At 50.9% G+C, this 23,463-nt stretch overlaps 1 protein-coding gene across 5 annotated transcripts in view; it reads left to right on the top strand.

Annotated features, from left to right (window-relative positions):
* DAGLA (diacylglycerol lipase alpha) overlaps positions 1–8,840 on the top strand; it is a 70,859-nt gene extending 62,019 nt beyond the window's left edge. For 4 of the 5 annotated variants that reach the window (XM_061479304.1, XM_061479301.1, XM_061479302.1 and 1 more), the window contains 6 exons: positions 301–369; positions 1,372–1,444; positions 3,188–3,384; positions 3,860–3,989; positions 4,440–4,621; positions 6,733–8,840. In XM_061479304.1, the coding sequence (XP_061335288.1) occupies positions 301–369; positions 1,372–1,444; positions 3,188–3,384; positions 3,860–3,989; positions 4,440–4,621; positions 6,733–7,660 (1,579 nt within the window). In that variant the 3' untranslated portion in view covers positions 7,661–8,840. The remainder of the gene's footprint in view (positions 1–300; positions 370–1,371; positions 1,445–3,187; positions 3,385–3,859; positions 3,990–4,439; positions 4,622–6,732) is intronic. The other variant, XR_009747731.1, reaches the window with a different exon arrangement.
* Positions 8,841–23,463: the final 14,623 nt, after the last annotated feature.

Here is a 23,463-nt window from a genome sequence, read left to right as displayed (position 1 = left end):
TATCTTCTTACTTTCTGCTGTCCTGGCCATTCCCAAACTTGGAAAATGACCGTGAAGCATCAAATTAAAGTACTTTTCCAAGTCTATTCAGAGCCATATGCGGAGTAATGTTACTTGGGACATGAGATGTGAATAATTCAGCTTTTCTTTACCAAGATGCAAGTCCCCAAAACCTTGAGCATCTTGGGGTTTATGGCTGTTCGGTAACTCGTCTGACACCAGTGTCAAATTTGGGGATGAAGTGCAGTTTGCTGCTAGTGAAACACTCTTTGCTTCTTCTTGGTCCTGTTTCTCTTCCAGTGAGGATGCCATGGAGTATTCAAAAGAGTTTGTGACTGCAGTCGTGCTTGGCAAAGATCTAGTGCCCAGGCAAGTGGAGAAGCGTCTCGATGTCTTGATGAGTATCTGTTCTACACACAAGTCACCTCCTTCCTATCACAAACACCTCAGTCATATCTGTCTCTGCTTTCCTCATTCACCTCGTCCTTGTTACTTCTTCCTTGTCTTCTTGTATTGCTGCATCTTTCACCTGGACATCCATATTGGTGTTTCACACAGCTTTTTATAGGCATATCCCTGGCCATCTCTCAGCTGCCTGTATGAAAGAAAAGGGTGAATATCCTGCCTCTAATTGCAGTATCTGACATGTCAATGCCATCTTGCTGTTGTTATCTTGGGACTTCTTTACACTCTGCTCTGAACTAAATGTCCTGTCATCTCATTTTGTACTGTCTGTCCCTGAGTACTTATTCCATATCACTTCACATCTCTGAATCAGATCCCTCATTTCATGTGTCTTGGCATCTCTCACCTCTCTCTCCTCCTGGGACATGTTCTGCTGAATGGGGCATTGGATTAGGAGCCAGACCAACTGAGTTTTCCTTTTGCTTCTGCCCCTGTTCTGTGACCTTGGATAAATGGTGACATTTGTCTGTACACATACAGAATTCAGTGGAGGAAAAGTACTCCACAGTATTGAATATGCCTTTGGGTAACCTGTATGACAAAGTCTTTTCCATCCTATAATTTAGTGGTGCCACATAACTCTGTGGGACCTTCACTTACCTGTTCTGTGTCATCCTATACTTGTCCTCGCTCACTTGTTCCTGTGATTGCATCATCTCCCTTATCTGTTCATTGACCTTTCTCATATCTCTGTTCACTGATCTCACTCTATTCCATTTTGTACTTCTTTATTGTCATGATGGTTTCCTGCAGCCTCTTAACCATGGTTACTGGTCCTGGCTGATGCCACAACCCTCCTCTGAAATGATCTGTGTTGTATTCTTGTAGTAGCTTTTGTAGCAGTTTCTTGTTCTGTGCTCTGTGTTCCTATAGTCCTGTTCCCTGACACATCTTCCTCTTTTCCAGAATTGGACTCTCTCAGCTGGAGGGATTTCGCCGGCAGCTTCTGGATGTTCTTCAGAGAAGTAACAAACCAAAGGTAAGAGTAAAGATCAGCAAACACCCAAAGTGTCTCTGGGCAGTGATGGTGAGCTCATAGTGTCACACAGCAATACTGCACACTGCCCCTGCCCTCCAGCTCTCCTTAAGTCATAGAATCACTGAATCAACCAGGTTGGAAAAGCCCTTTAAGCTCATCCAGTCCAACCGTTCCCCAGCCCTGCCAAGGCCACCACTAACCCATGGCACTGAGGCCTTGTCTCCATGGTGTGTGAGCACCTGCGGGGCCGGTGCCTGCAGCCCTGCCCTGGGCAGCCTGTTCCAATGCCTGAGCACCTTCTGGGGCAGGAATTGCTCCTCAGCTCCATCTAAACCTGCCCTGGTGCAGCTTGAGGCCGTTTCCTCTTGTCCCATCCCTTGTTCCTTGGGAGCAGAGCCCAGCCCCTCCTGGTTCCATCCTCCTGTCAGGCACTTGCAGGCAGCCATCAGGTCCCCCCTGAGCCTTTTCTTCTCCAAAAGCCCACTGTGACCACTACTTGCATGACCAGGGGAGTGATGATAAGAGCTTGAAGGCAGCTAGAAGGGTCAGGGCAAAGGGCTGTGCTTCATTTACAGGCTGCAGGATGACTGCTCCATGCATTTCAAGTTCACCATCACAGGTCTACGCTGAGCAGGATATTTTCTCCTCTAAGCCTGTTTTGAAGTCTGTGTTCCAACTGTAGCTGTTCTTGGCCAGTAACAAATGGTAACAGGCTAGGGAGTACAACAGTTGTCTGTGTGTAGACACTGCTGGTGCTGTTCTAGGATAAGCGGTCTGTTCATGTTTTGAAGATAGGATATGTGGGAAGTTGTTCCTCCCCAGCCTTCTTTATCATTAGGCTGAGGTGGAAAAAACCATAAGGCATTAAGATTACTAAAGGTAAAATATTATAGAAATGACCTGTAGAGGGAGGAAACCGAGTTGTATTTGTTTTTCATGTTAGTGTTCTATGGGGTTTGTGTTTTGGCTTTGGGGGTTATGGTGAATTTGGGGGGTTTTAGGATTTCTTTTAGTGCATAAAGGCCTAAACAGATTGTTTTGCCTGTGTTGGATAATCTATTGCTTATGTTTGTACATTAAACATTCAGATTCCTTCTACCGTGTCTAGCCTGGAAGATACCAAGTTATCAGTTGGTGGATATGTTGGTGCTTGCTCTAGATCCCTAACTCTGCAAAATTCTCCATCAAAACCAAGGAATTATAGAATCATGGAAGGGAGCTTAAAGCCCATCCATTTCCACCCCCTGCCATGGGCAGGGACATCTTCCACTGGAACAGGTTTCTCTCAGCCCCTGTGTCCAACCTGGCCTTGAGCACTGCCAGGGATGGGGCAGCCACAGCTTCTCTGGGCACCCTGTGCCAGCGCCTCAGCACCCTCCCAGGGAAGAGCTTCTGCCTAAGAGCTCATCTAAGTCTCCCCTTCGGCAGGTTCAAGCCATTCCCCTTGGCCTGTCCCTACAGGCCCTTGTCCGAAGCCCCTCTCCAGCTTTCCTGCAGCCCCTTTAGGTACTGGAAGGCTGAGATGTTGCCACTTCTAAAATTGGGAAAGGAAGAAACAGCTCTTCCAGGCAGGATTCTCTCTCTCTCTCTCTTGGTCTGTTATTTAAGCAATTGGGTGCAAGACCTGTTTTTTCTGCTATCAGGTATTCAGTTTAAACCTTCCAGTAGTGTCTTGAGATGACTCTGCTTTTCTGTGTTGCTTTTCTCACCTCAACGCTCTCCCTCGTTTCTCTTGTTGGACAGTGGCGCATCATTGTGGGGGCCACAAAGTGCATCCCCAAGACAGAGCTGCCTGAAGAGACAGAAGAGAACTCAGTCACGAGTAACCGCCTCTGGACCCACCCCAGTGACCTGACTATTGCCTTGTCTGCAAGCACACCCCTGTACCCACCAGGCCGCATCATCCACGTGGTGCACAATCACCCTGCAGAGCAGTGCTGGTGAGTATCTGCAGAGCAGCACAACCAGTCCACAGTGGCGGTGGAAATTGCCCTTAGGGAAAGACTTCCCAAGACAGGAACCCATCTATGAAGGTGATTTTTTGCCCCCCCCCACATACTGTCTTATAGCGACAGGGATTGTACTGCCAGAATAAAAAGATCATGGAATGGTTTGGGTTGGAAGGGACCTTAAAGCTCATCCAATTCCAACCCGCTGCCACGGGCAGGGACAGCTTCCACTAGAGCAGCTTGCTCCAAGCCCCGTCCAACCAAAGATGGTCATGTCACTGTTGGCTAGTGTAGTTTGGAACAATGGCAGTGCCATGTGTACTTTAACATCTTCTCCCTCTGTTTCCCCTCCTGTTGCTTTCGTCTCTGCAACCTGCTGTTTCTTTTGCATGCCAAAATATTGGCCTGTTCTTTCATCCGCTGCTCTCTGCCTTTCCCTCTCTTTGCATCCCAACTCTTCTTCCAGTTGCTGTGAGCAAGAGGATCCCACTTACTTTGCCATCTGGGGTGACAATAAGGCGTTCAATGAAGTGATCATCTCGCCGGCGATGTTGCACGAACACCTCCCATATGTGGTCATGGAAGGGCTCAACAAGGTAATGCAAAGAATTAGGATCATAGAATCGTCAAGTCCAACTGTTCCCCAGCACTGCCAAGGCCACCACTGACCCATGTCACTAAGGGCCTGACGAGTGACTGAGCTGATGTATGATGGTTGTAGAGTGGGTCTCTGTCCCTAAGCTCTACAGTTCCCAGCCATGCAGCTCTACCATGGAGTTTTAGCCACGTCTCCTCTGCCCTGCTGATGTGAAGGTGCCTCCCCAGCACTGAATTCCCAGCAGGGCATTTGGGCAGGATAAAGTATATCAGAATGTATTGCTCTAACCCTTTATCTCAAGATCTCACCCTGTGCTTGCAGGGTAAGAAACAGGCTTTTACCTTGCAGGCCCTGGTAAGAAACAGAGGCAAATCCAGCTGTTTGAAAGCCCTGAGCTGAGAACAGTCTCCACTAAAGCACTGACTGTTCCTCTGCTTCCCTTGAATAGGTCCTGGAGAATTACAACAAGGGGAAAACAGCTTTACTTTCTGCAGCCAAAGTGATGGTGAGTCCTACAGAAGTGGATCTCACCCCAGAACTGATCTTCCAGAGTCAGCCCTTGCCCAGTGGCCCTTCAGTGCAGATCGGAACTGGAGCCGTAACAGCGGACAGAAGGAACAGCAGCACTAAGTAATGATCTCTTTGGTTTCTTGGAATGGTTGTTGGCTCTCTGTGGGCTTTCTTTCTCTTGGGGTATTGTGACTGATGCTTGTGGGAAGGGTGGATACAAGGGCTGCCTTTTGGGGGGCTTTGCTTAGCTTCATCTTGTCCTGTGTCATGTTGAGAGGGAGGAAATCCTTTGTGTGCTGCGAGGTGAGGAGAACCTGGAAGTGTGATGGGTGGAAGAAACTCCATCTTCATCCTTGTTGTGGCAAATGAGAGGTGGAGGAACATCTAGAAGATAGACAGGGGGAAGAACTTGTTCTTGGTGGTGTGTGTGGTGTGTGAACAGCTTTCCTGTAGGAGCCAATGGCAGAGAGACTCCTTACAGACTTTCAGGTGATGTTTGAGGCATTGAAGGACCCCAAATCTGCAAGAAGCAAAGAAAATAAATGTAAAAATTTGGGCAAAGGCTTATTTCAAAGTTGCAACACAATTTCCATCGCTGAATTGCAAATTTGCAGACAAAACAGGGGAAGAAAGATAGTTCATAGTCACAGATAGGAAATGATGGTTGTGAGTCGATACAAAGACAACATTGTGGGTGGGAGAAGATTATGTCTTTGCAAGGGAATCACTTCTATGGAGATTACAGGTAGAGACCCTAAGAAGCTCTGTGTGTGTGTGGGAAGAGGCAGGGTGAGATGGTCTGTACTGAGCATCCTTGAGATAACATGAGTGAAGTTTAAGCTTAGAAGGAACTAAAGGCAGCAAATAATATGAAAATGGTGAGGTTCTTGTCTCGGAGAGAGTGATAATGGCCAGAAACAGTGAAGGAGAGCTTAGAAGCAGAACTGCAGCTGAGATGAAACAGTAGGAGAAGGGATCAGCCTATGTTGTGAAGGCCACAGTAAGCCTGAGAAAATGAAGTAGGTCAAGCAGGGAGAGGAGCCGTGGTTTCTCTGCACACCCAAATAGCTGCTTCCCTTTGAGATGAGTGAAAACAGAAGGGAAATCCCGGGATCTGAAAGGGATGAGGGAGAGGGCAGAGAGGCTTCAGGGAGGTGCCAGAGTGGAAATGGTTGTAGGTCGGTTGTGTTTGATCCAAGGTTAGAACCGGTTTACTGCGTCACACTCCCTTCTCTGGGGTTCTGGAAACCTGTTCTTAGATGACTGTTGAAGCTAAAGGGATCAAATCTTGGTCTAACTTAAAAGCTTCTCCCTATCCATCAGGTCCTCCTGGCAGGTGCAGCAGTCCTCTGCCAAGCTCAGGCTCTTTTCCCAGGTATTCCTTCCTTTTCCCAGGAAGCTTGGAGCAAGCTGCTCTAGTGGAAGGTGTCCCTGCCCGTGGCAGGGGGTTGGAACTGGATGAGCTTTAAGGTCTCTCCCAACCCAAACTATCCTGTAATTCTATGATATTTCCTTAAGTTCTTGTCTTTAAGGGCTGTTGCTTTGGCTACAGCTCATCTCAAGCTTTGTGTGTGCCTGGTGTGGGGAACTCCTTCCCTGTGTCTTTGACATGGTGTCTTTCTGGAGGAGCCCTGCCTGATCCTTTGAAGTCTTGGTGTAACTGGTGTCTTTCTAAAGATCTTCACTTGGCTTAAGCTGAAGAAGTTGCTTTTTTACCTGTCTTAAAGTCTGCCACCTGAAATGATAGCTGAATTGGGCATGGGTAATGCTCTAACAGCCTCCTGGCATTGGTGGTAGCAAAGCAGGGCCTGCCAGCATGGAGCAGGAGGGGAAGGCATGAGACTGGAATGGTTCTAGAGTGTGAGAAGAAAGAGTAATAGGTTAATTGTAGGCTGATCCTTCAACCTCTCGTGCCCCAGTCCTCTCTTAATACAGAGAGAGGGGTTTGCATGTGTGGAACCTAAGTGAAAACGGTGCTTGAGAGGGAACACTTTTGGCCAGGAGAGAAGGGAGAAGGGCAAGAACCTGAGTTTTCAGAAGGGAGAAACTGTACCTAATACTTTCAGGTGGGAGGATGGAGACATAAGGGGTTTCTTGCAGTTGTGGAGGGCTCTGGTTAGAGCAGCCAGGGTGTATGAGGACCTCTGTGCTTGGTTCCTGTGGCTGTTGTGGCCACTTGTGGTTGGTTCTCTGGTGTGATGCAACCTCACGTTGTCTGTTTCTCATTGCAGGAGCAAATCCCATTCTGAGATCAGCTTGGAAGGCTTCTATGAGACGAAGCCACTTTCCCCTGTGCAGAAAGACCCCGTGGAGCTGCTTCTCCTGGACACAAAGGAACGTCTGTCTGTGGAGCTGCAGGACCGCCGTGCCCCTCTTGCCACCATGGAGAGCCTCTCAGACAATGAATCCCTCTACAGCTTTGATTCCAGGCGCTCCTCTGGTTTCCGGAGCATCCGGGGCTCTCCCAGCCTCCATGCTGTCATGGAGAAGGATGAGACCCACTGCTTTTATATAGACCCTGTTATCCCTGAGGAAAACCCTTCCCTGAGCTCCCGGACAGAGCTGCTGGCTGCTGACAGCCTCTCCAAGCACTCCCAAGAGACTCAGCCCCCTGACAACGTGCTCAACAGTGGTGGCACTACCCCACAACGACGCTGCAGTGAGGAGGGAGCCAGCAGCGAGGGGGACCGTGTTTCCTTACCCCCTCGTGAGGAGCTGTCCCTCCAGAATGGACGTCTCACTGATGTTCCCAGTCCCCAAGTGCTGGAATTTGCTGAGTTCATAGACAGCCTCTTTAATTTGGATAGCAAAAGCAGCTCCTTCCAGGACATCTACTGCATGATGGTGTCAGACAGCTCCAGTGACTTTGCAGAGATGCCCAAATCTGTCAGTGATCAAGAGATCCTGTTGAGGGCACAATATGAACCCAACTTAGTCCCTAAGCCCCCGAGGTTGTTTGCAGGCTCAACAGATCCTTCGTCGGGCATCTCTGTGTCCCCCTCTTTCCCCCTTAGTTCATCTGGAGAACTCATGGACATCACTCCTACAGGTGTGAGCAGCCAGGAGTGCCTGGCCACTGAGAAAATCCGGACTTCCACCCCCTCTGGGCATGTAACCAGCCCTGCCAAGCAGGACGACCTCATGATTTCAGCCCTCTAGTTGCAGGGTAAAAGGGGTGCAGCTCTGAGAGCTGATCCCATAGGCTGAGTGCTGGGATAGTACTTGGAGGAGGAGGAGGAGGTGGTCATGGGGCAGTTCAGATCAGAGGAGACAGTTGGAAATGTTCCTTTCTGGGGGTGACACAGTGGTGGCACGTTGGTGTCTGGAGGATGGGCTGGGAGAAGCAGCTTTGCCTCACAGGGTCTGCTACAGGGCTTGAGCCTCTAAAGGTAGATGGAAGTTCCCTACCCCAGCCTGTCTCATGGCATTTCTGAGGCAGATTCCTTGCCTCAGGGCACCTGCTGAGTTTGGGAGTGACATATCCTGCTTCAGGGAATCCTCTGGGCTGAAGGGGTGGATTCTCTGAAGCTGAAGGATTGAATAGATTGAGAGAGCCAGGCCAGATCCCCGCCTTGGTACCATGTCAGTGGGTTTGGAAATGAATGGATTGAGACTTTGGGCCCTATTGCACTACCAGGTTGGATCTGGCCCAAGATCCAATCCATCCCACTTCCATAGGCATTGCTTTTGTAGGACACTCTCCTGTTCTAAAGCCATTGGGGCTATATTCTCCCCACATGCAGTCTCCCCTCCCCTGGCCAGGCACAGCAAGAACAGGGCTGGCACTGTGCTTTCTCTCCCCTGACTCCTTCTGTGTTCAGTGACCATCAGGCTGCTGCTGAGAGGGAAGGACACTGTTCTGAAGAGCCAAGCCCTCTGCACGTCCCTCCTTTGCCAGAAACAGTTCTGGATGTCACCACCATCACTTCTCAGCTCCCTGGACCACTCTGAGCTGGCCACATTCCTGCAGGCCTGACAGGATCCTCATCTTGGAGCTGCATGGATGGATCTACTTCAAATAACAACAGGCTTCTCAACACCCAGTGTTATGTGCCAGGCCCTTGTGGAGCCTGGGAGCCTCTGCTGGGTCCTCACACCACCCATATGCCATAATCACAGAGCAGTGCCAGCCTCTGTCATTGGGAGTTCAGGGGAAAGATGGACTTTTACAAGAGTATTGAAAAATTACAGGAGTATTACAAAAATACTCTTTTTCAGTACAAAAATTACAAGAGGATTGAAATCTCTTGTATGTTTACAGAGCTGCTAAGCTTCTTGGAAGGTATTTATTAAGCAAACAGGGAGGCTTTCCCTCAGCTAAAAGCGTGTTCATCCTCTCCTTTCCTGTGCTGTTGCCTCTGGGATCCAAGGGGATAGAGGATGGGCAGGTAATGATTGCAAGTCCTCTGCTTTTCAAGTGGCTCAGAGCCTGGGGGGAAGCATTGTGCATCCCTCACCCACCCTCCCTTGGCTGCCTCTCCATTGCACACTGCAAAGCTTGACCAAGGTACCAGGAGAGCTCCCTGAGCACTGCTGTGCAGAGCCTCAGGGCCTCTAGGAGCCTCCAAGACCTTTCCAGGCAGGGACTTGCCAATGATGGGAGCAGGAGAGAAACTACCTATTGAGAGAGTTTAAACGTACTGTGACCTGTAAAAAGGCCTTTTGTTGGCACAAAACCTTCCTATTCAAGCTCTGCAGTCATCAATCAGTCTCACTGGAGCTCTGTCCTCCCTCACTGGAAGAGAAAGTCCCATTTTAACTTCCTTGTAATCACAGGGATGTTCATTGCTCTCCTTCCCCCTCCTTAGTCGTGATCTTTCCACTGTGGGAGGATGCTGTGCTTCCCAGGCTCATGGCAAGCCTCTGGGCTCCTGTTACCCCTATCCTGGTATCTCACAGCCTTTAGCTGTGGTCACTGAGTAGTCTCTTGACTACTCAGCCATGGGTCTGAGTCTTGTCTCTTGTCTGAGTAGTCTCTTGACTACTAGACATGGGTCAGGGCTGTTCTGTCCTGGACACCACACAAACAGAGTGGCATCAAATGCCATCGAGTCAGGACTGGAGCACTTTATTTCCATCAGTGCGCACTGGTTATAACCTCAAGTGCATGGAAATGAACTGGACTTTGTGTCCAAATCCCACAGTTTAGCCTGGGATACTGTGTTCCTGATCCTCACCCATTACAGGGCCTTCAGAAGCACAGGGGCTTTGTTCAGTGGGCAGTAAAATACTGTCCCTGGGGTTTAGGTCCCAAAGGTGACCTTTTCTCTACTGTCTTGAATTAGAAGTAAGAAACCCCTTTGAGTTTCAAGTAATTTCTAAGAGTAAAATGCTTTTAAAAGCAAAACCAAGTTACTTTTCCTCCTTGTAGATCCTTCAGGAAAGAGCAGTGTTGTTCCCTTTGCTGCGAGCTTGTTCAGGAGCTCCCCTAGAGCAGCTGTGTAAGTGCCATCACATCACCCACTCTTGCAGAGCACAGGGTAAGGCTGACTTGCTGCCCACACCCAAGGCACACTAAAAAGGTGGTGTCCAGGAAGACACACAATAAACTTGGGGTGGTTTTGAGGGGGAAAGGGGATATTGTAGCATCGGGAGGCTGAGGCTGGCAGGCTGGCTCTCCTCCTGATGCAGACTGCTCACCCACGTTGCTAAGAGGAGGGGAAAGGAGTTAATCTCTGCCTTTAATCATTGGCAGAAGATGGGTAGGAATCACTTAGCACTTGGGCAGAGCTTTATATCTGCAAAGCACTTTACAAATGCTAAGGAAAGAATCATCTCTGGCCCTAGCAGTGAGGTGGTAGGAGATGGGTATCTCTGAGACTAGGTGGAACTACTGGTGCCCTACCAAGGATGGTGGGGAGATGCCTCAAGGTGAGGAAGGTGGATTATCTCCCTCTGGTGTTTCAGTGATGACCTGAGGATAGTTAATGGGTTATAATATTGCACTAGAAAGTCACTTCTGAGCTTAGGCATACATCCACAATGTCCTGGAAGACACAGTCCTTGTGTGTGACTCTTTCCTTCTCTGTGCCATTGGAACTGTGTCCCAAGGGAATGGGTTTACCTTGCCCTCACCAGCTGTAGCAGGAAACAGCCTGGCATGCTGCATTATTTGGCTTTGTGCTCTGTGGTTGTTAGGTTCCTACGGAAAAGCCTGAAAAACACCTAATGCTTGTGACCTGGCCTTGCCATAGATCAAGGCAGTAAAGGTGCAAAAGGGCCTTAGTTAAAGGTCTTGTATCACATTATGTGTAATTCCTGGCTTTCTTTGTTCTCTCTTGACAAACAGATCTGTTCCCAATCACAAGTAAATCCATGTTCTTGGCATTATTTCTGCTTTAAATGGCTTTCTGTGTCTTCCTTCTTATCAGTCCTTTCCTCAAAGAGTATTTGACAGGCTGATCTCCTGTTTCATCCTGGAAGAGTGTATCTGGGGAGCTAAGCATGAAGCCTGTAGCTACCTCCTTTGCGCTGCACATGGTTGGCTGCTTCCTCTGCCCTTGGAAACATGAAGTATTCTCACGTTTCTTAATCTCTTGTCATCTGGTTCCTACTCTTCAGCTTTGTGCCTTTGAATCTTTAGGTGTTCCCATGGAATTTCAATGGGATATTCCAGCCAGCAGTGCTGGGAGTGCTGTTGCTCGTGCCTGAAACCCCAGCTAAGCAGCAGCAGCTCCTCAGCTCCATGGCACATCCTTAAATGTCTTAAAATGCCCTCCAAGAGCTTTGTGGTACAGCTGAGGCCACAGCATTCCCGGAGAGCAGAGAGTGGACTTTATGCACCTTAAAGTGAAGCAAGGGCAACCTGCTTCACCAGCACAGCTTTGCTGGAGTCCAGCAGGGTTCTCTGTCCCTCCATGATCTCCTGCTGTAGCAGATTACATTCAAGTGGGTACCTGACACTTGCTGCTGCATCCTTCTTCATGATGCTCTCGACAGACTGTAGTGAAATGTAATCCTGAAGCCTTGAAGAGTTCAAGGGCAACGTGGGATGCTCTTGCCTAAGTGTGTGTGGAGCTCAGTCCCACAATTTAGCAGGGTCAGAGGCAATTCTTGTGTTCAAAGGCCAGGTTGGATGGGGCTTGGGAGCAAGCTGCTCTAGTGGAAGGTGTCCCTGCCCCTGGCATGGGGTTAGAACTGGATGAACATTAAGGTCCTTTCCAGCTCACATCAGTCTGGATTCTATGATTTCCATGGTTGACAGGAGTCTTTCTGTGTTTCCCTTTGCACTGACCGGGCTGGACCAATGCTTGGGGCTGGGTTCACTTTGTCCTTATGTGTGCCCATTGCTGGGATATTCTCTTCCTTTGGAGGATTCTGGCTTTGTAGGAAGGGTAGAGTAGCATTTGATTACCGTTATCTTAGATATAGTGGTTGCAGCTACCCTCTGCAGAGCACGTTAAGCCACACAGGTGAGTCATTTGCTTGTAAAGCGGTTTATAACTTATTAAATGTAACAGAAGTACTGGCAGACACTTAAAATAACCTTTAGCTCTCAACCTAGCAGCTTTGCTGTGTGCTGAAAAGCTCCTTCAGCTTCCCTCCTATCTATAGCATCACATTTATTCCTTTCTGCTCAGACAACTGAAGTCTGAGATGGCTTTTGCTGACAATCCTTCCATGCTGTCAGTGTTCATCATTCCTTCTCTTTGGATTCACTCCGCTAAAGCTGGGTTTTTGTGGAGTGCTGTTACTTCATTGTGCTGCTGCAAACAGACTCTCTCAGAGCTGCTCTGCACTTTAGGAAGCTTATAGACAATCTCTGACATCCTCTTTCTAGTTGGAATAGCTTTGGGTGAATGGGTTTTTCTGCCCTTTGAGGGTGCTGAGGCGCTGGCACAGGGTGCCCAGAGAAGCTGTGGCTGCCCCATCCCTGGCAGTGTTCAAGGCCAGGTTGGACACAGGGGCTTGGAGCAAGCTGCTCTAGTGGAAGGTGTCCCTGCCCGGGGCAGGGGTTGGAGCTGGATGAGCTTTAAGGTCTTTTCCAACACAAACTGCTCTGTGGTTCATGTTGGATAAGTGCTCCCTCATTAGAGTTCTGTAGCAACAGAAGTAATGAGTTCCAGAAGTAAGGTAAAAGGGAAATGGGTTGAACATCCAACACACTGAATCTGAAAGCTCAGTCTAACAACCAAGACGTTGAACATGGGTGGTTGTTTCTTAGCTGTGAAATCATAGAATCACAAACTGGGTTGGAAAGGACCTTCATATCATCTAGTTCCAACCCCTGCTATGGACAGGGACACCTCACACTAGACCAGGTTGCTGTAGTGAGAAGATGCTTGCAGTGAACCTAGTGCCTCTTCAGCCTTGCCTGGGGAAGGGGAGGGTTGGAAATCCAGCAGTGCTTTAGCACAGGCTGCTCTGATGTCCTGAATGAAGGAATATCTGGCTCGGAAGCACCGGTTGGGTCAGGCTTTTTGGCACATTCTCCTCGGAGCCTGTGCAGTGCTGAGCTGGGATTTAGGGAAGAGCTGCATCTCTGGTGCCAAAGCTCCCTCTCATGGCGCTCCTGTGCGGAGGAGGCGATGCTCCGTGTGGCAGGCAGAGAGCATCCTGCTGGAGGCAAACTTCCCTGGCGCTTAAGGGAAGAAAGGGACATAAAGATCGCAGCTGAGTGGTGGGACTTGAGCTGGAATTCCTTGCTCCACGGTGAGATGCTCACACTGGTGTTAGGGTGAAGTGTGAGAGAGATGTGAAATAATGTATTGCATAGAGTGATGTTCTTCCCCCCTGCCAGCTCCTGAGTGGGCTGTGTCTGCTCTGGTCCCTTCAAGGGAGGAGCCACTGCCCCTTGGGGTGAGAGAGTCGGGGCCTTCACTGCTAAGATGGGTGAGTGTTTCACCTCAACCCTATTCGTTTGTGAGCTCTGTGTTGTTAGAGTGGAGAAACACTTGAGGAAGGAGGTTCCTGCTGGGTGGAGGGCAGCGTATTCCACGTGTGGCAGGACTTCTGCAAACAGCCACACTTCTGCTGTCCTGTATCTGCATCCACCACCTCGCTGAGAGCTGTTACCCTCTGCACAGGAGGATGTTGGTAGCCTAAACTTCATCTGCTTTAAGGATATGGAAATTCATAGCATCCAGGAGAGAGCAATTCCTCCCTTTGCCACAGGGACTTGCTGTCTTGAAAAGCATCATTTGTCTGCAAGCACTTTGCTGTCTCTGTTCCTATTATTGGTTTCTTCTTTGCTTGTTTTCTTGACTTCATACCTGTTGTGCCTTTGCTTTCCTTTGACTTGGGCCATTTGCCAGCTTCCTTTCTTCTGCATGTTGTTTCTTCTCTGGCTGTGTGAAAGGGAATGCAGCGTGGCCAAGGACTGGTTCAGAGTTGCCTTTCCTGCCAGGTTCTCCCTTTCTGCCTCAGATTCCTGCCTTGGGTTGTATCCAAGTGCCAACAGCAAAGCTTGATCTGAGGCAGGCTCTGTCCTCAAGCCCACACCACCATCGGGTCAGCCCCTCCAATCTAGAACCTTGTGCAAAGTGAGTGTTTTACACATGAAAGGAAGGGAAGACTTCCTACCACTTCTTACTTCTGGTGTATGTGACCTCAGTCAGTGTTTTACAGGTCTGTTCATGAGTAAAGCTTCCTCTTAGGTCTGTTCATGAGTAGAATCCTTCCTCCTCTTCAAGATCTGCTTTTGGTTTTTGCCAGAACTTATGCTGAAAGGGACTTAGTTCTGAACTTACCATGCTCTGTCCACTGCGGTTTTATTTAGTGATGTTTCTCTCCCTGGCTCTGCAACATCCATCTCCCAAAGGTGAGCTCTCTTAGAGATTTGGGCTTTCTTTGCTGCTTTCATTGCTGTGTTGGACACCTTGGACCTCACCACAGCATCCTGTGCTCTGTTTTTCGTGCGCTGAAGTTCTCTACCTGCCCCGCCAACCTGTATGAGGGGAACCTCTGTCTGACTCCTTACTTCTACAAAGCTCATTGAACACAAAGAGCACAGGAACAAGCCTTGGGTTTTATTGGGATTCCACTTCCCTGCTTTCCATCCCGGGCTTTATACAGTTCTGATGGCTCAGAGTTGGAGATAACTGATGCAAGTGGCAGTGGCAGGAGCAACCCAAAGCAGTGCATCCATCACTCAGCCTGGCTTGGTGGTACCTGTCCAGTCTTGTCCTCTCGATGCACTGCTTTGGGGATGCTGCTAGTGCCAGGTGATCACACCATTGAGTGTTTCCTAGTGCCACACACCTTTGCGGGTCTTAACTCCTTTATCCCAGCACTTGCTGATGGTCCCTGTCTGGTGGCAAAGTGGCTATGGAGGCTATGGCTTCCCAGCTTTCCCTCCACGCAGACTGAAGAGGTGATGGCCAGGGAATAGTCTCAAACTCCTATTGTAGTGAATAAACTTAGTTACTCATGTCAGCACAGGGGTTATTGTGATGGGCTCCCTGCCTGTGTCTATGGGGCAGCAGGAGAGGAGCACTCTGCCCTGCACAACCCTTTCCTTTGGCTCCGGTGTCCTGCTGGGACAGCCACTGGTCTGGCCTGTCCTCCCTTATAGCTGTGAACAAGCAGAGCCAGCAAGACCAGAGGAACTGGTGGAAACTCTTCCATTTTCTCATCTTTTTGGGGCATTTTAGTGCTGGCTGCATTGGGTAGAGCCCAACTGGATGGCCTCGTGCAAGAGGAGCAGCACTGGCACGCAGAAACTCACCTCCCACTTCTCTCGCTGTCAGTGGACACCAGTGCCTCTGGCAAAGCCCTTCTGCCTGCTTCTGTCACCTCTCACGTCATGTACTGGGGCAGCTCAGGGTAGCTATGAATTAACCCCAATTGCCTCTTTCTAGCTAAAGCCTTTTGCATCAATGGGAGAAACAGTCCGAGGGAGCTCAGAGCTGCTCTGACTGCCTCTTGCAGGGCTTAGAGCGCTTGCATATGCAATCAAGGGGGGAGACAGCACAGGGTCCTGTGTCCCCACGCTCATCCAAGAGGTTACTGCCTGTCCTGGGAATGCTGCCCTCCGAATCCCTGCTCCGAGCTGCCCCAGCATGAAGACTACAAGGAAACTAAAGCAGTCCTCACGTGCCATTCTCATGTGACTGACTTTTTGTACCTATGTATGAAAGATCCAAACTAATATTGCTGTAAAGAAAAGAGACAGATTAATATAGCATATTCTATAAAGATCTATGTATATAAAAGTTTCTGTATATTACATGGCACTGTGTATAAAATGGATGTAGAAGCATGGCTGGTGTATGTGGCTGTTCCCACGTCTGAATCTGGAGAATGCTCGTTGTGGTTTGCTTGAGGTTGTGCCTTCAAGGCTTGAGTGTGAGTTTGAGAGTTGGAAGGAGCTGCACTGGGCTCCCTCGTTGCAGAGGCATGAGGACTATGGTGCTGGTGCATCGCCACAGCTCCTGGAAGGCTCTTGGGGGCAATTTAGGTGCTGCTGGGGCTGATCGTCACCTCACTACCTCTGTTTGTTCTGGATCTTGGCCTTTGATGGAGATAGGGTATAGCTCTTCCTTGGGATGAGCTTCACACTTCTATGCCCTGTGCAGCCAAGGGTGGAACTGCAGGAGACTCTTCTAGCATCTTTCTTCTTCAGTGAAGAGTTAAGGGAGAAACTGAAGGCATTGAGTTACCAAGTATGGAGTTCAACGGCCATACAAAAAGACCAACATCAGAGCAAACAAAGGCACTGGATTACAAGGGGCTCTTTGGAAGGGTACGAGGAAGTGGCAGGGAGAGGATGGAGTGAAGCAAGACGAGTGTAAGAGGGTTTGCCCTGTGGGATCCTTTGGCAAAGAAGGTGAGGTCAAACAGGGGAGGAAGAGCTTCACACCCTGCAGAGCAGGACCGAGATCCTGCTTTACAACGAGTTGTAGGTGCTGCTTACAGCAGAGTAAGGCTGTAGGAACTCATACTCTGGGAAGGGGAAGCAGTACTTTGGTCAGAGGAGGGTAAGGAGAGGAACAAGAGCTTTCTGCCAGGCCATGAGCAACACGGGCAGGAAAAGGAATGCCTGGAAGAACGTTAATCCTATTAATGGCTGCATGGAGTAGTTTTTATGGTTGCTCCTGAAGAGATGAAGTACTATCAGGGAATTAAGAGCTTAAAGGCGGCAGAACTACTGAGTTCCCATAAAAATGCCTATAAAAAGGGCTGGTATGTGTAAGTGCTGCCTCTTGGTTGTGGTTTGTGGCTTTTTACCCTACCTATAGCTATATCAGCCTCATAAAAGGCTATTGCCTCTTCTTTAGACACTTCCTCTCATGGGGAAAGCAAAGCATAAGAGTCTGGATACAACCCTTGTATAAACACAAAGTAATCCGTGCTTAGGAGTGACTGCTTTAATACAGTTACTAAGGAGAATGTGTACCCAGCAGGCATGGAGGATGTTGCTTTAAACCCTGTTTTACTATTAAAAGCCTTCACTACTGAACGTAGTTAGGGATGGAGTTGCTATTTCCAAGACAACTCTCTGGCTCTTTGGGATGTTGGTGGCCATAGGAGGAATTTCTGTCTTACTGAGGAGAGGGGGATCAACCCATGGACCAGAAAGCATCCGGAAAACAAGGTTTGCAGTGATTTCTAAGCTCTGGAAGTGATACATTCCCAAGGGAGCAAAGAACAGGGGTGGAAACTAACGGAAATGTGTAAGTACAGCTGTGATTTGGTTGTTCATTCATTGTAAATAGAAGCGAGCATTGCACAAACCATATTTGGTTGTTTTTCAGGGCCGTTAGGTTGGACTTCAGTTAGGAAAAGAGACAAAGGATGAGAAGCAGCGCCCTGAAGGTGATTGTGCAGAGGCATATCTGAAAATCATGCTACGAGAGGTCATTTGGTTAGCTTGTACTTTTCAGAAGAGGCAATGTTCTGCTCAGGTACATCCCGAAACCTTGCTTACAAAGGGTTCTTCTTGGAACCAGTGCTATGATGAAGGCAAATGGAAGCAGTATGTGTGGAATCCCTGCTCTGGAGCCAGGCTGATGAGAGAGCTGGGCTGGGGCAGCCTGGACAAGAGAAAGCTCCTGAAGGGGAGACCTGAGAGCAGCTCCAGTGCCTGAAGGGGCTGCAGGAAACCTGGAGAGGGGCTTGGGACAAGGGATGTAGGGACAGGCCAAGGGGAATGGCTTGAACCTGCCCGAGGGGAGACTGAGATGAGCTCTGAGGCAGAAGCTCTTCCCTGGGAGGGTGCTGAGGCGCTGGCACAGGGTGCCCAGAGAGGCTGTGGCTGCCCCATCCCTGGCAGTGCTCAAGGCCAGGTTGGACACAGGGGCTTGGAAGCTGCTCCAGTGGAAGGGGTTGGGGTTGGAGCTGGATGAGCTTGAAGCTCCCTTCAACCCAAACCAGGCTGGGATTTGCGGCTGGGTGGTGGCTCTGTCTCGGTGCCTTGATGCAGGTTAACTTGGTGCTTTCAGTTAATAGTGCACTAGAGAAGTCGGGGGTGCTGCTTGCAAATACAGGGTGATGCTCACTTGTTTAAGGAGGTCGGATTAGTGCAAAGAGATCAGGAGTGAGGTCAGGCTGCCCCAGTGTAAGGAACAACTTGGGAAACTGGTGGAAGAGTGGCATGGAGTGGCATAGAAGAGGGAGAGTGTGGATCAGAGCTTATGACAGGTCACCATGGCAGAGCTGGAGTGTCTATAAGGATGCAACTTGTGCAGAGCAAGTCCATGTATTAGTGTTGTGTGTATTGTGAAGCCACACGAGACCCACGGGCTCTTCTGACAGCACTTGGATTTCCCTTCCTGTTCAGCAATCTCGCCTTACGCTGCTGTTCTTCCATTAACAGACCTTCCTTGAAGGCAGCAGCAGCTCTGTGGGCTTGTGTTCCTCTCAGAGTCAGCAGAGGGGCTCGATGAACCTGGGATGTCCTTGCGGGGAGATGCAATAGCAGGTACAGGACACTTCAGCAGAGGGTGCTGTGCCCGTGCTGGCAGCGCTGCCTGCTGTGGGTGCTCCCATCAGTGGAGTTCCCAGTGCTCAGCTGAGCATCCTGGGACTGAAGTGTTGCTGCCTGCTTCTCTGCAGCTGGGAAGTGCGGGCCTGGGGGGGCTAACGATAATAGATGTGAGGGAATGGCCTTGGAGAGGGGGGGGATCTCACTGCTGGAAGGGTTCATCTGTGCCCTTGCAACCTAGAACCCCCCCGTGGGCTGGGCTGCATCCGCAGGGTGTGAGCAGCAGCTCAGGAAGGGGATCCTGCCCCTCTGCTGCGCTATGGGGAGAGCCCCCCTGCAGCCCTGATCCAGCTCTGGGGCAGCAGCACAAGAGGGACGTGGAGCTCTTGGAGCGAGGCCAGAGGAGGCCATGGAGATGCTGCGAGGGCTGGGGCAGCTCTGCTCTGGAGCCAGGCTGAGAGAGCTGGGCTGGGGCAGCCTGGACAAGAGAAGGCTCCTGAAGGGGAGACCTGAGAGCAGCTCCAGTGCCTGAAGGGGCTGCAGGAAACCTGGAGAGGGGCTTGGGACAAGGGATGTAGGGACAGGCCAAGGGGAATGGCTTGAACCTGCCCGAGGGGAGACTGAGATGAGCTCTGAGGCAGAAGCTCTTCCCTGGGAGGGTGCTGAGGCGCTGGCACAGGGTGCCCAGAGAAGCTGTGGCTGCCCCATCCCTGGCAGTGCTCAAGGCCAGGTTGGACACAGGGGCTTGGAGCAAGCTGCTCCAGTGGAAGGGGTTGGGGTTGGAACTGGAGGAGCTTTAAGCTCCCTTCCAACCCAACCCATTCCATGGTTCTATTTACTATGACCTTTCCAACCCCAAAAGGTTTGGACCAATCCTTCTGTGGCAGTGCTCCCTCTCTGCCCCTGTTGTTCTGAATCCCAGTGGTGCTGGTCTGAGCCTTTGTGCTTCTGACTCCTCCGCTCGCCAGTGATAGAGAGGATCCCCACTTTTGGTGCCCGTTGCCAAGGGCCATCCTTTATTCAGTTTCTCAATCAATGCTGGTATTCTCTCCATCTTGGGAACGAACCTCTTGCAGTTAATGAATAACCAGGGAGAGCTTTACCAGTGCAGATCTCTTGCCAAGAGGAGATAACAGCCTGAGCCCACAACAGACTGCTTCCGTCTGCACAGCGTGGGAGCTCCCTGGGGTGTGTTCGGGGCATTGGAGAAGGGCAGGATTGCATCCTAGAACCATAGAACAGTTCAGGTTGGAAAGGACCTTAGGATCATCCAGTTCCGACCCCCTGCCATGGGCAGGGACACCTCACACTAAACCATGGCACCCAAGGCTCTGTCCAACCTGGCCTTGAACACTGCCAGGGATGGAGCATTCACAACCTCCCTGGGCAACCCATTCCAGTGCCTCAGCACCCTCACAGGAAAGAATTTCCTCCTTAGATCCAACCTAAACTTCCCCTGTTTCAGTTTGAACCCGTTACCCCTTGTCCTGTCACTGCAGTCCCTAATGAAGAGTCCCTCCGAACATCCCTATAGGCCCCCTTCAGACACTGGAAGCTGCTCTGAGGTCTCCCCGCAGCCTTCCCTTCTCCAGGCTGATCCTCTGCTCTTCTCCCTCTCCATAGTCTCATGATGAAGGACACTCACAGCCAAAGCAGGCCACTGCTGAGAGAAGCTCTGCAAGGACAGGGCTTGGGCTGGTGAAGCTCTGCCTGCCCCATGGGTCTGCGTTGGGTGCTGTGGTTGGAAGATCCAGGTGTGGGATGTGTTGTGTGAGAGAGCTGGGCTGGCTCAGCCCGGACAAGAGAAGGCTCCTGAAGGGGAGACCTGAGAGCAGCTCCAGTGCCTAAGGGAGAGGGGCAAGAATTCCCTGAATCCCGAGCTGGAGGCAGCCCAAGCAAACAGCGCTGTGTTTAGGAGCCTGCACCGCTGCCGTGCTGAGCCTCCTGCGTGCTGCACATCTGGCGGCTCCCAGAACAACCCCTGCTTGGTGATGAGGGAGCAATCACAGCGGTGTTTGAGGCGTGGAGATGCTGTAGCACGAAGGTGAAAGCTTTGGGGCAGCTTGGAGGAGAGGCCCACAGGGATGTGGTGGGGAGAGCGAAGCCTGCTGCGGTTTCACACGTTGCTGTGCTGGCTGCCACAGGGAACGCCGGAGGGAAGGATGTTCCTGTGTAAGGCCATAGGAGGAGGGAGGGTAAGGAGAAAGGGTGTTTAAGGTGGGGATATTTGTCTGAGGGCAAAATCAAGGGAAGAAATCAAGTGGCTGGACTTGGTATGAGCCCTGGCTCTTCAGCTGGGCTGTGTTTAGGCTCCCTCAATCCAGTTACAGGAGGAATTCAAGGGAGAACGAGTTGGAAGAGTTGGGAATTAGGGAGAGTTGACAGCATTCATTGATACGCTGGAGGGAAGGAATGCCATCCAGAGGGACCTCGACACGCTTGTGAGCTGGGCTGATGGCAACCTCATGGAGTTTAACCATGCCAAGTGCAAGGTCCTACACCTGGGTCAGAGCAATCCCAAGCACAGCTACAGGTTGGGCAGAGAAGAGATTGAGAGCAGCCCAAGGAGAAGGACTTGGGGGTGTTGGTTGATGAGAAAATGAACATGAGCCGGCTTCAGTGTGCGCTCACAGCCCAGAAACCAACCGTGTCCTGGGCTGCATCCAAAGCAGCGTGACCAGCAGGTCCAAGGAGGTGATCCTGCCCCTCTGCTCTGCTCTCGTGAGAGCTCACCTGGAGCATTGTGTGCAGTTCTGGGGTCCTCAACATAAAAAGGACATGGAACTGTTGGAACAAGTCCAGAGGAGGCCACGAGGATGCTCAGGGGCTGGAGCAGCTCCTGTATGAAGACAGGCTGAGGAAGTTGGGGCTGTTCAGCCTGGAGAAGAGAAGGCTGCAGGGAGACCTCAGAGCAGCTTCCAGTATCTGAAGGGGGCCTATAGGGATGCTGGAGAGGGACTCTTCATTAGGGACTGCAGTGACAGGACAAGGGGTAACGGGTTCAAACTGAAACAGGGGAAGTTTAGATTGGATCTAAGGAGGAAATTCTTTCCTGTGAGGGTGCTGAGGCACTGGAATGGGTTGCCCAGGGAGGTTGTGAATGCTCCATCCCTGGCAGTGTTCAAGGCCAGGTTGGACAGAGCCTTGGGTGCCATGGTTTAGTGTGAGGTGTCCCTGCCCATGGCAGAGGGTTGGAACTGGATGATCTTAAGGTCCTTTCCAACCCTAACTATTCAATGATTCTATGATCCTGTGTGTGCGCAGGGAAGTGCTGGTGGAATGGAGGGGGCACCTTGGCACAGAGGGAGAACCAAGCCCCTCTGGGTGCCCTCCTGAGGCTGTGCAGGGAGCGGAAGCATCTCCGTGTTCAGGCTGCCTTGGCAAAGCAGTGGAGCAGTCAAGGTGTGCTCGCACATCCGTGATGACAGCGTTGGTGATGCTGCAGCCAATGAGGCCAATGACCCCGGAGCGAATGACACTCCTTTTACTGCACTAATGTTACCTCTAAGCGGTCCCTTTGTGTCTGCCTCTGTGTCCTCAGGCAAAGCCCAGTTACAAGAACGGGAGGAAGGTGCTGAGCTCCAACAGAGGGGGGTTTTGGTATAAGCGTAGGAACAAGAAGCAGAGCAGCACTAAGGCTTCCATCACCATCCATTTAGCCTGGAGAATAGAAGCTGCGTGGAGACCTCAGAGCAGCTTCCAGCGTCTGAAGGGGGCTACAGGGATGCTGGAGTGATAGGACAAGGGGTCATGGCTTCAAACTGAAACAGGGGGGATCCAGACTGGATGTAAGGAAGGAATTCTTCACTATGAGGGTGCTGAGGCGCTGGCACAGAGAAGCTGTGGCTGCCCCATCCCTGGCAGTGCTCAAGGGCAGGTTGGACACAGGGGCTTGGAGCAAGCTGCTCCAGTGGAAGGGGTCCTTGGATGATTTTATGGTCCCTTCCCACCCAAACCATTCCATGAGTCCTTGCCAGCTTGCTGCCTCCTGGCATCGCCTGTGTTCTGATGGAGTCACTCACTGAAGCCATAGTCTTCTCGTGAAGGTTTTGGTCTTCCTGTGGTGCTGCTGGGTTCACTGCTTGGGCTCGAAGCAGCATTGTCACACCAGGTCAGAGCAACGGCTCTTCCCAGGGGAAGTCAGGTGGGGTCAAGGAGAGGAGTTTCTCCATGGGGAATACAAGTTCTGTACAGGCTCAAGCCCTGTCAGACTCTGTGTAGAGCACGGACAAGGCTGCATGGACCCGTCCCCAAATGAAGTCTTTTACGCATCAGACCCTTTCTCACCCCAAACCCCGGTAACCCTTGTAGAGTACAGTGTACTGTGTATGTCACCTATGCCATCCCACACTGCCCCAGGTCAGGAAGCCAGGATGGTGTCACAGGGTGGCTGCCAGGTTTCCCCCTTGCATTAACCCTAAGATTCCAAAGCCCCTCACTGCAGTGTGGAACAAACCAGAGGGACCATTACCTATGGGTAACTCCAGACTCGCCAGCTCATGGAAGGGGATGGTGGGAGCGGAGGGAGGGACCTGCTGGAATGAGGCTCTTCCATATTATTTACCCCCATAGCACCTTCCTCCTGCAGCCTTCAAGAGTGACAGGAGATTGGTGTTATGGTTTCTCTGCTTTCCTATGGCATCATGGAATGGTTCGGGATGAAGGGAGCTTAAAGCTCCTCCAGCTCCAACCCCAACCCCTTCCACCGGAGCAGCTTGCTCCAAGCCCCTGTGTCCAACCTGGCCTTGAGCACTGCCAGGGATGGGGCAGCCACAGCTTCTCTGGGCACCCTGTGCCAGCGCCTCAGCACCCTCATGGTGAAGAAGGAGCCATTGGACATCTCTTGACTGAAGTGCCCTGCTCAGGTGAGCCTCACGTTAGATGGTTCCATGGCCCAGGGACCGAGGCTGGATCCATGCTTGGTGCTGAGGAGGGAAGATAGAAGTAAAAGGCCTTCCTGCTGTGCCTGAGCAGCCTGGGTGCGGGTTGGGGTGCGGGGAGGGATGGGGTGAGGGACCACAACTGCTGGATGCATTCTTTTTGTGGTGGTTTGAAGCTGAAATCCAGCGCTGGCCCCCATTCCTGCCCCGGCACACGG

This window comes from Pezoporus flaviventris, unplaced genomic scaffold (assembly GCF_033815535.1).
Source record: "Pezoporus flaviventris isolate CSIRO_AGI_PZ_B2104156 unplaced genomic scaffold, CSIRO_AGI_Pfla_v1 ptg000145l, whole genome shotgun sequence".
NCBI lineage: Eukaryota > Metazoa > Chordata > Aves > Psittaciformes > Psittacidae > Pezoporus > Pezoporus flaviventris.
Note: the sequence above shows the minus strand (reverse complement) of the source record. Positions and strands in the feature narration are given on the sequence as shown.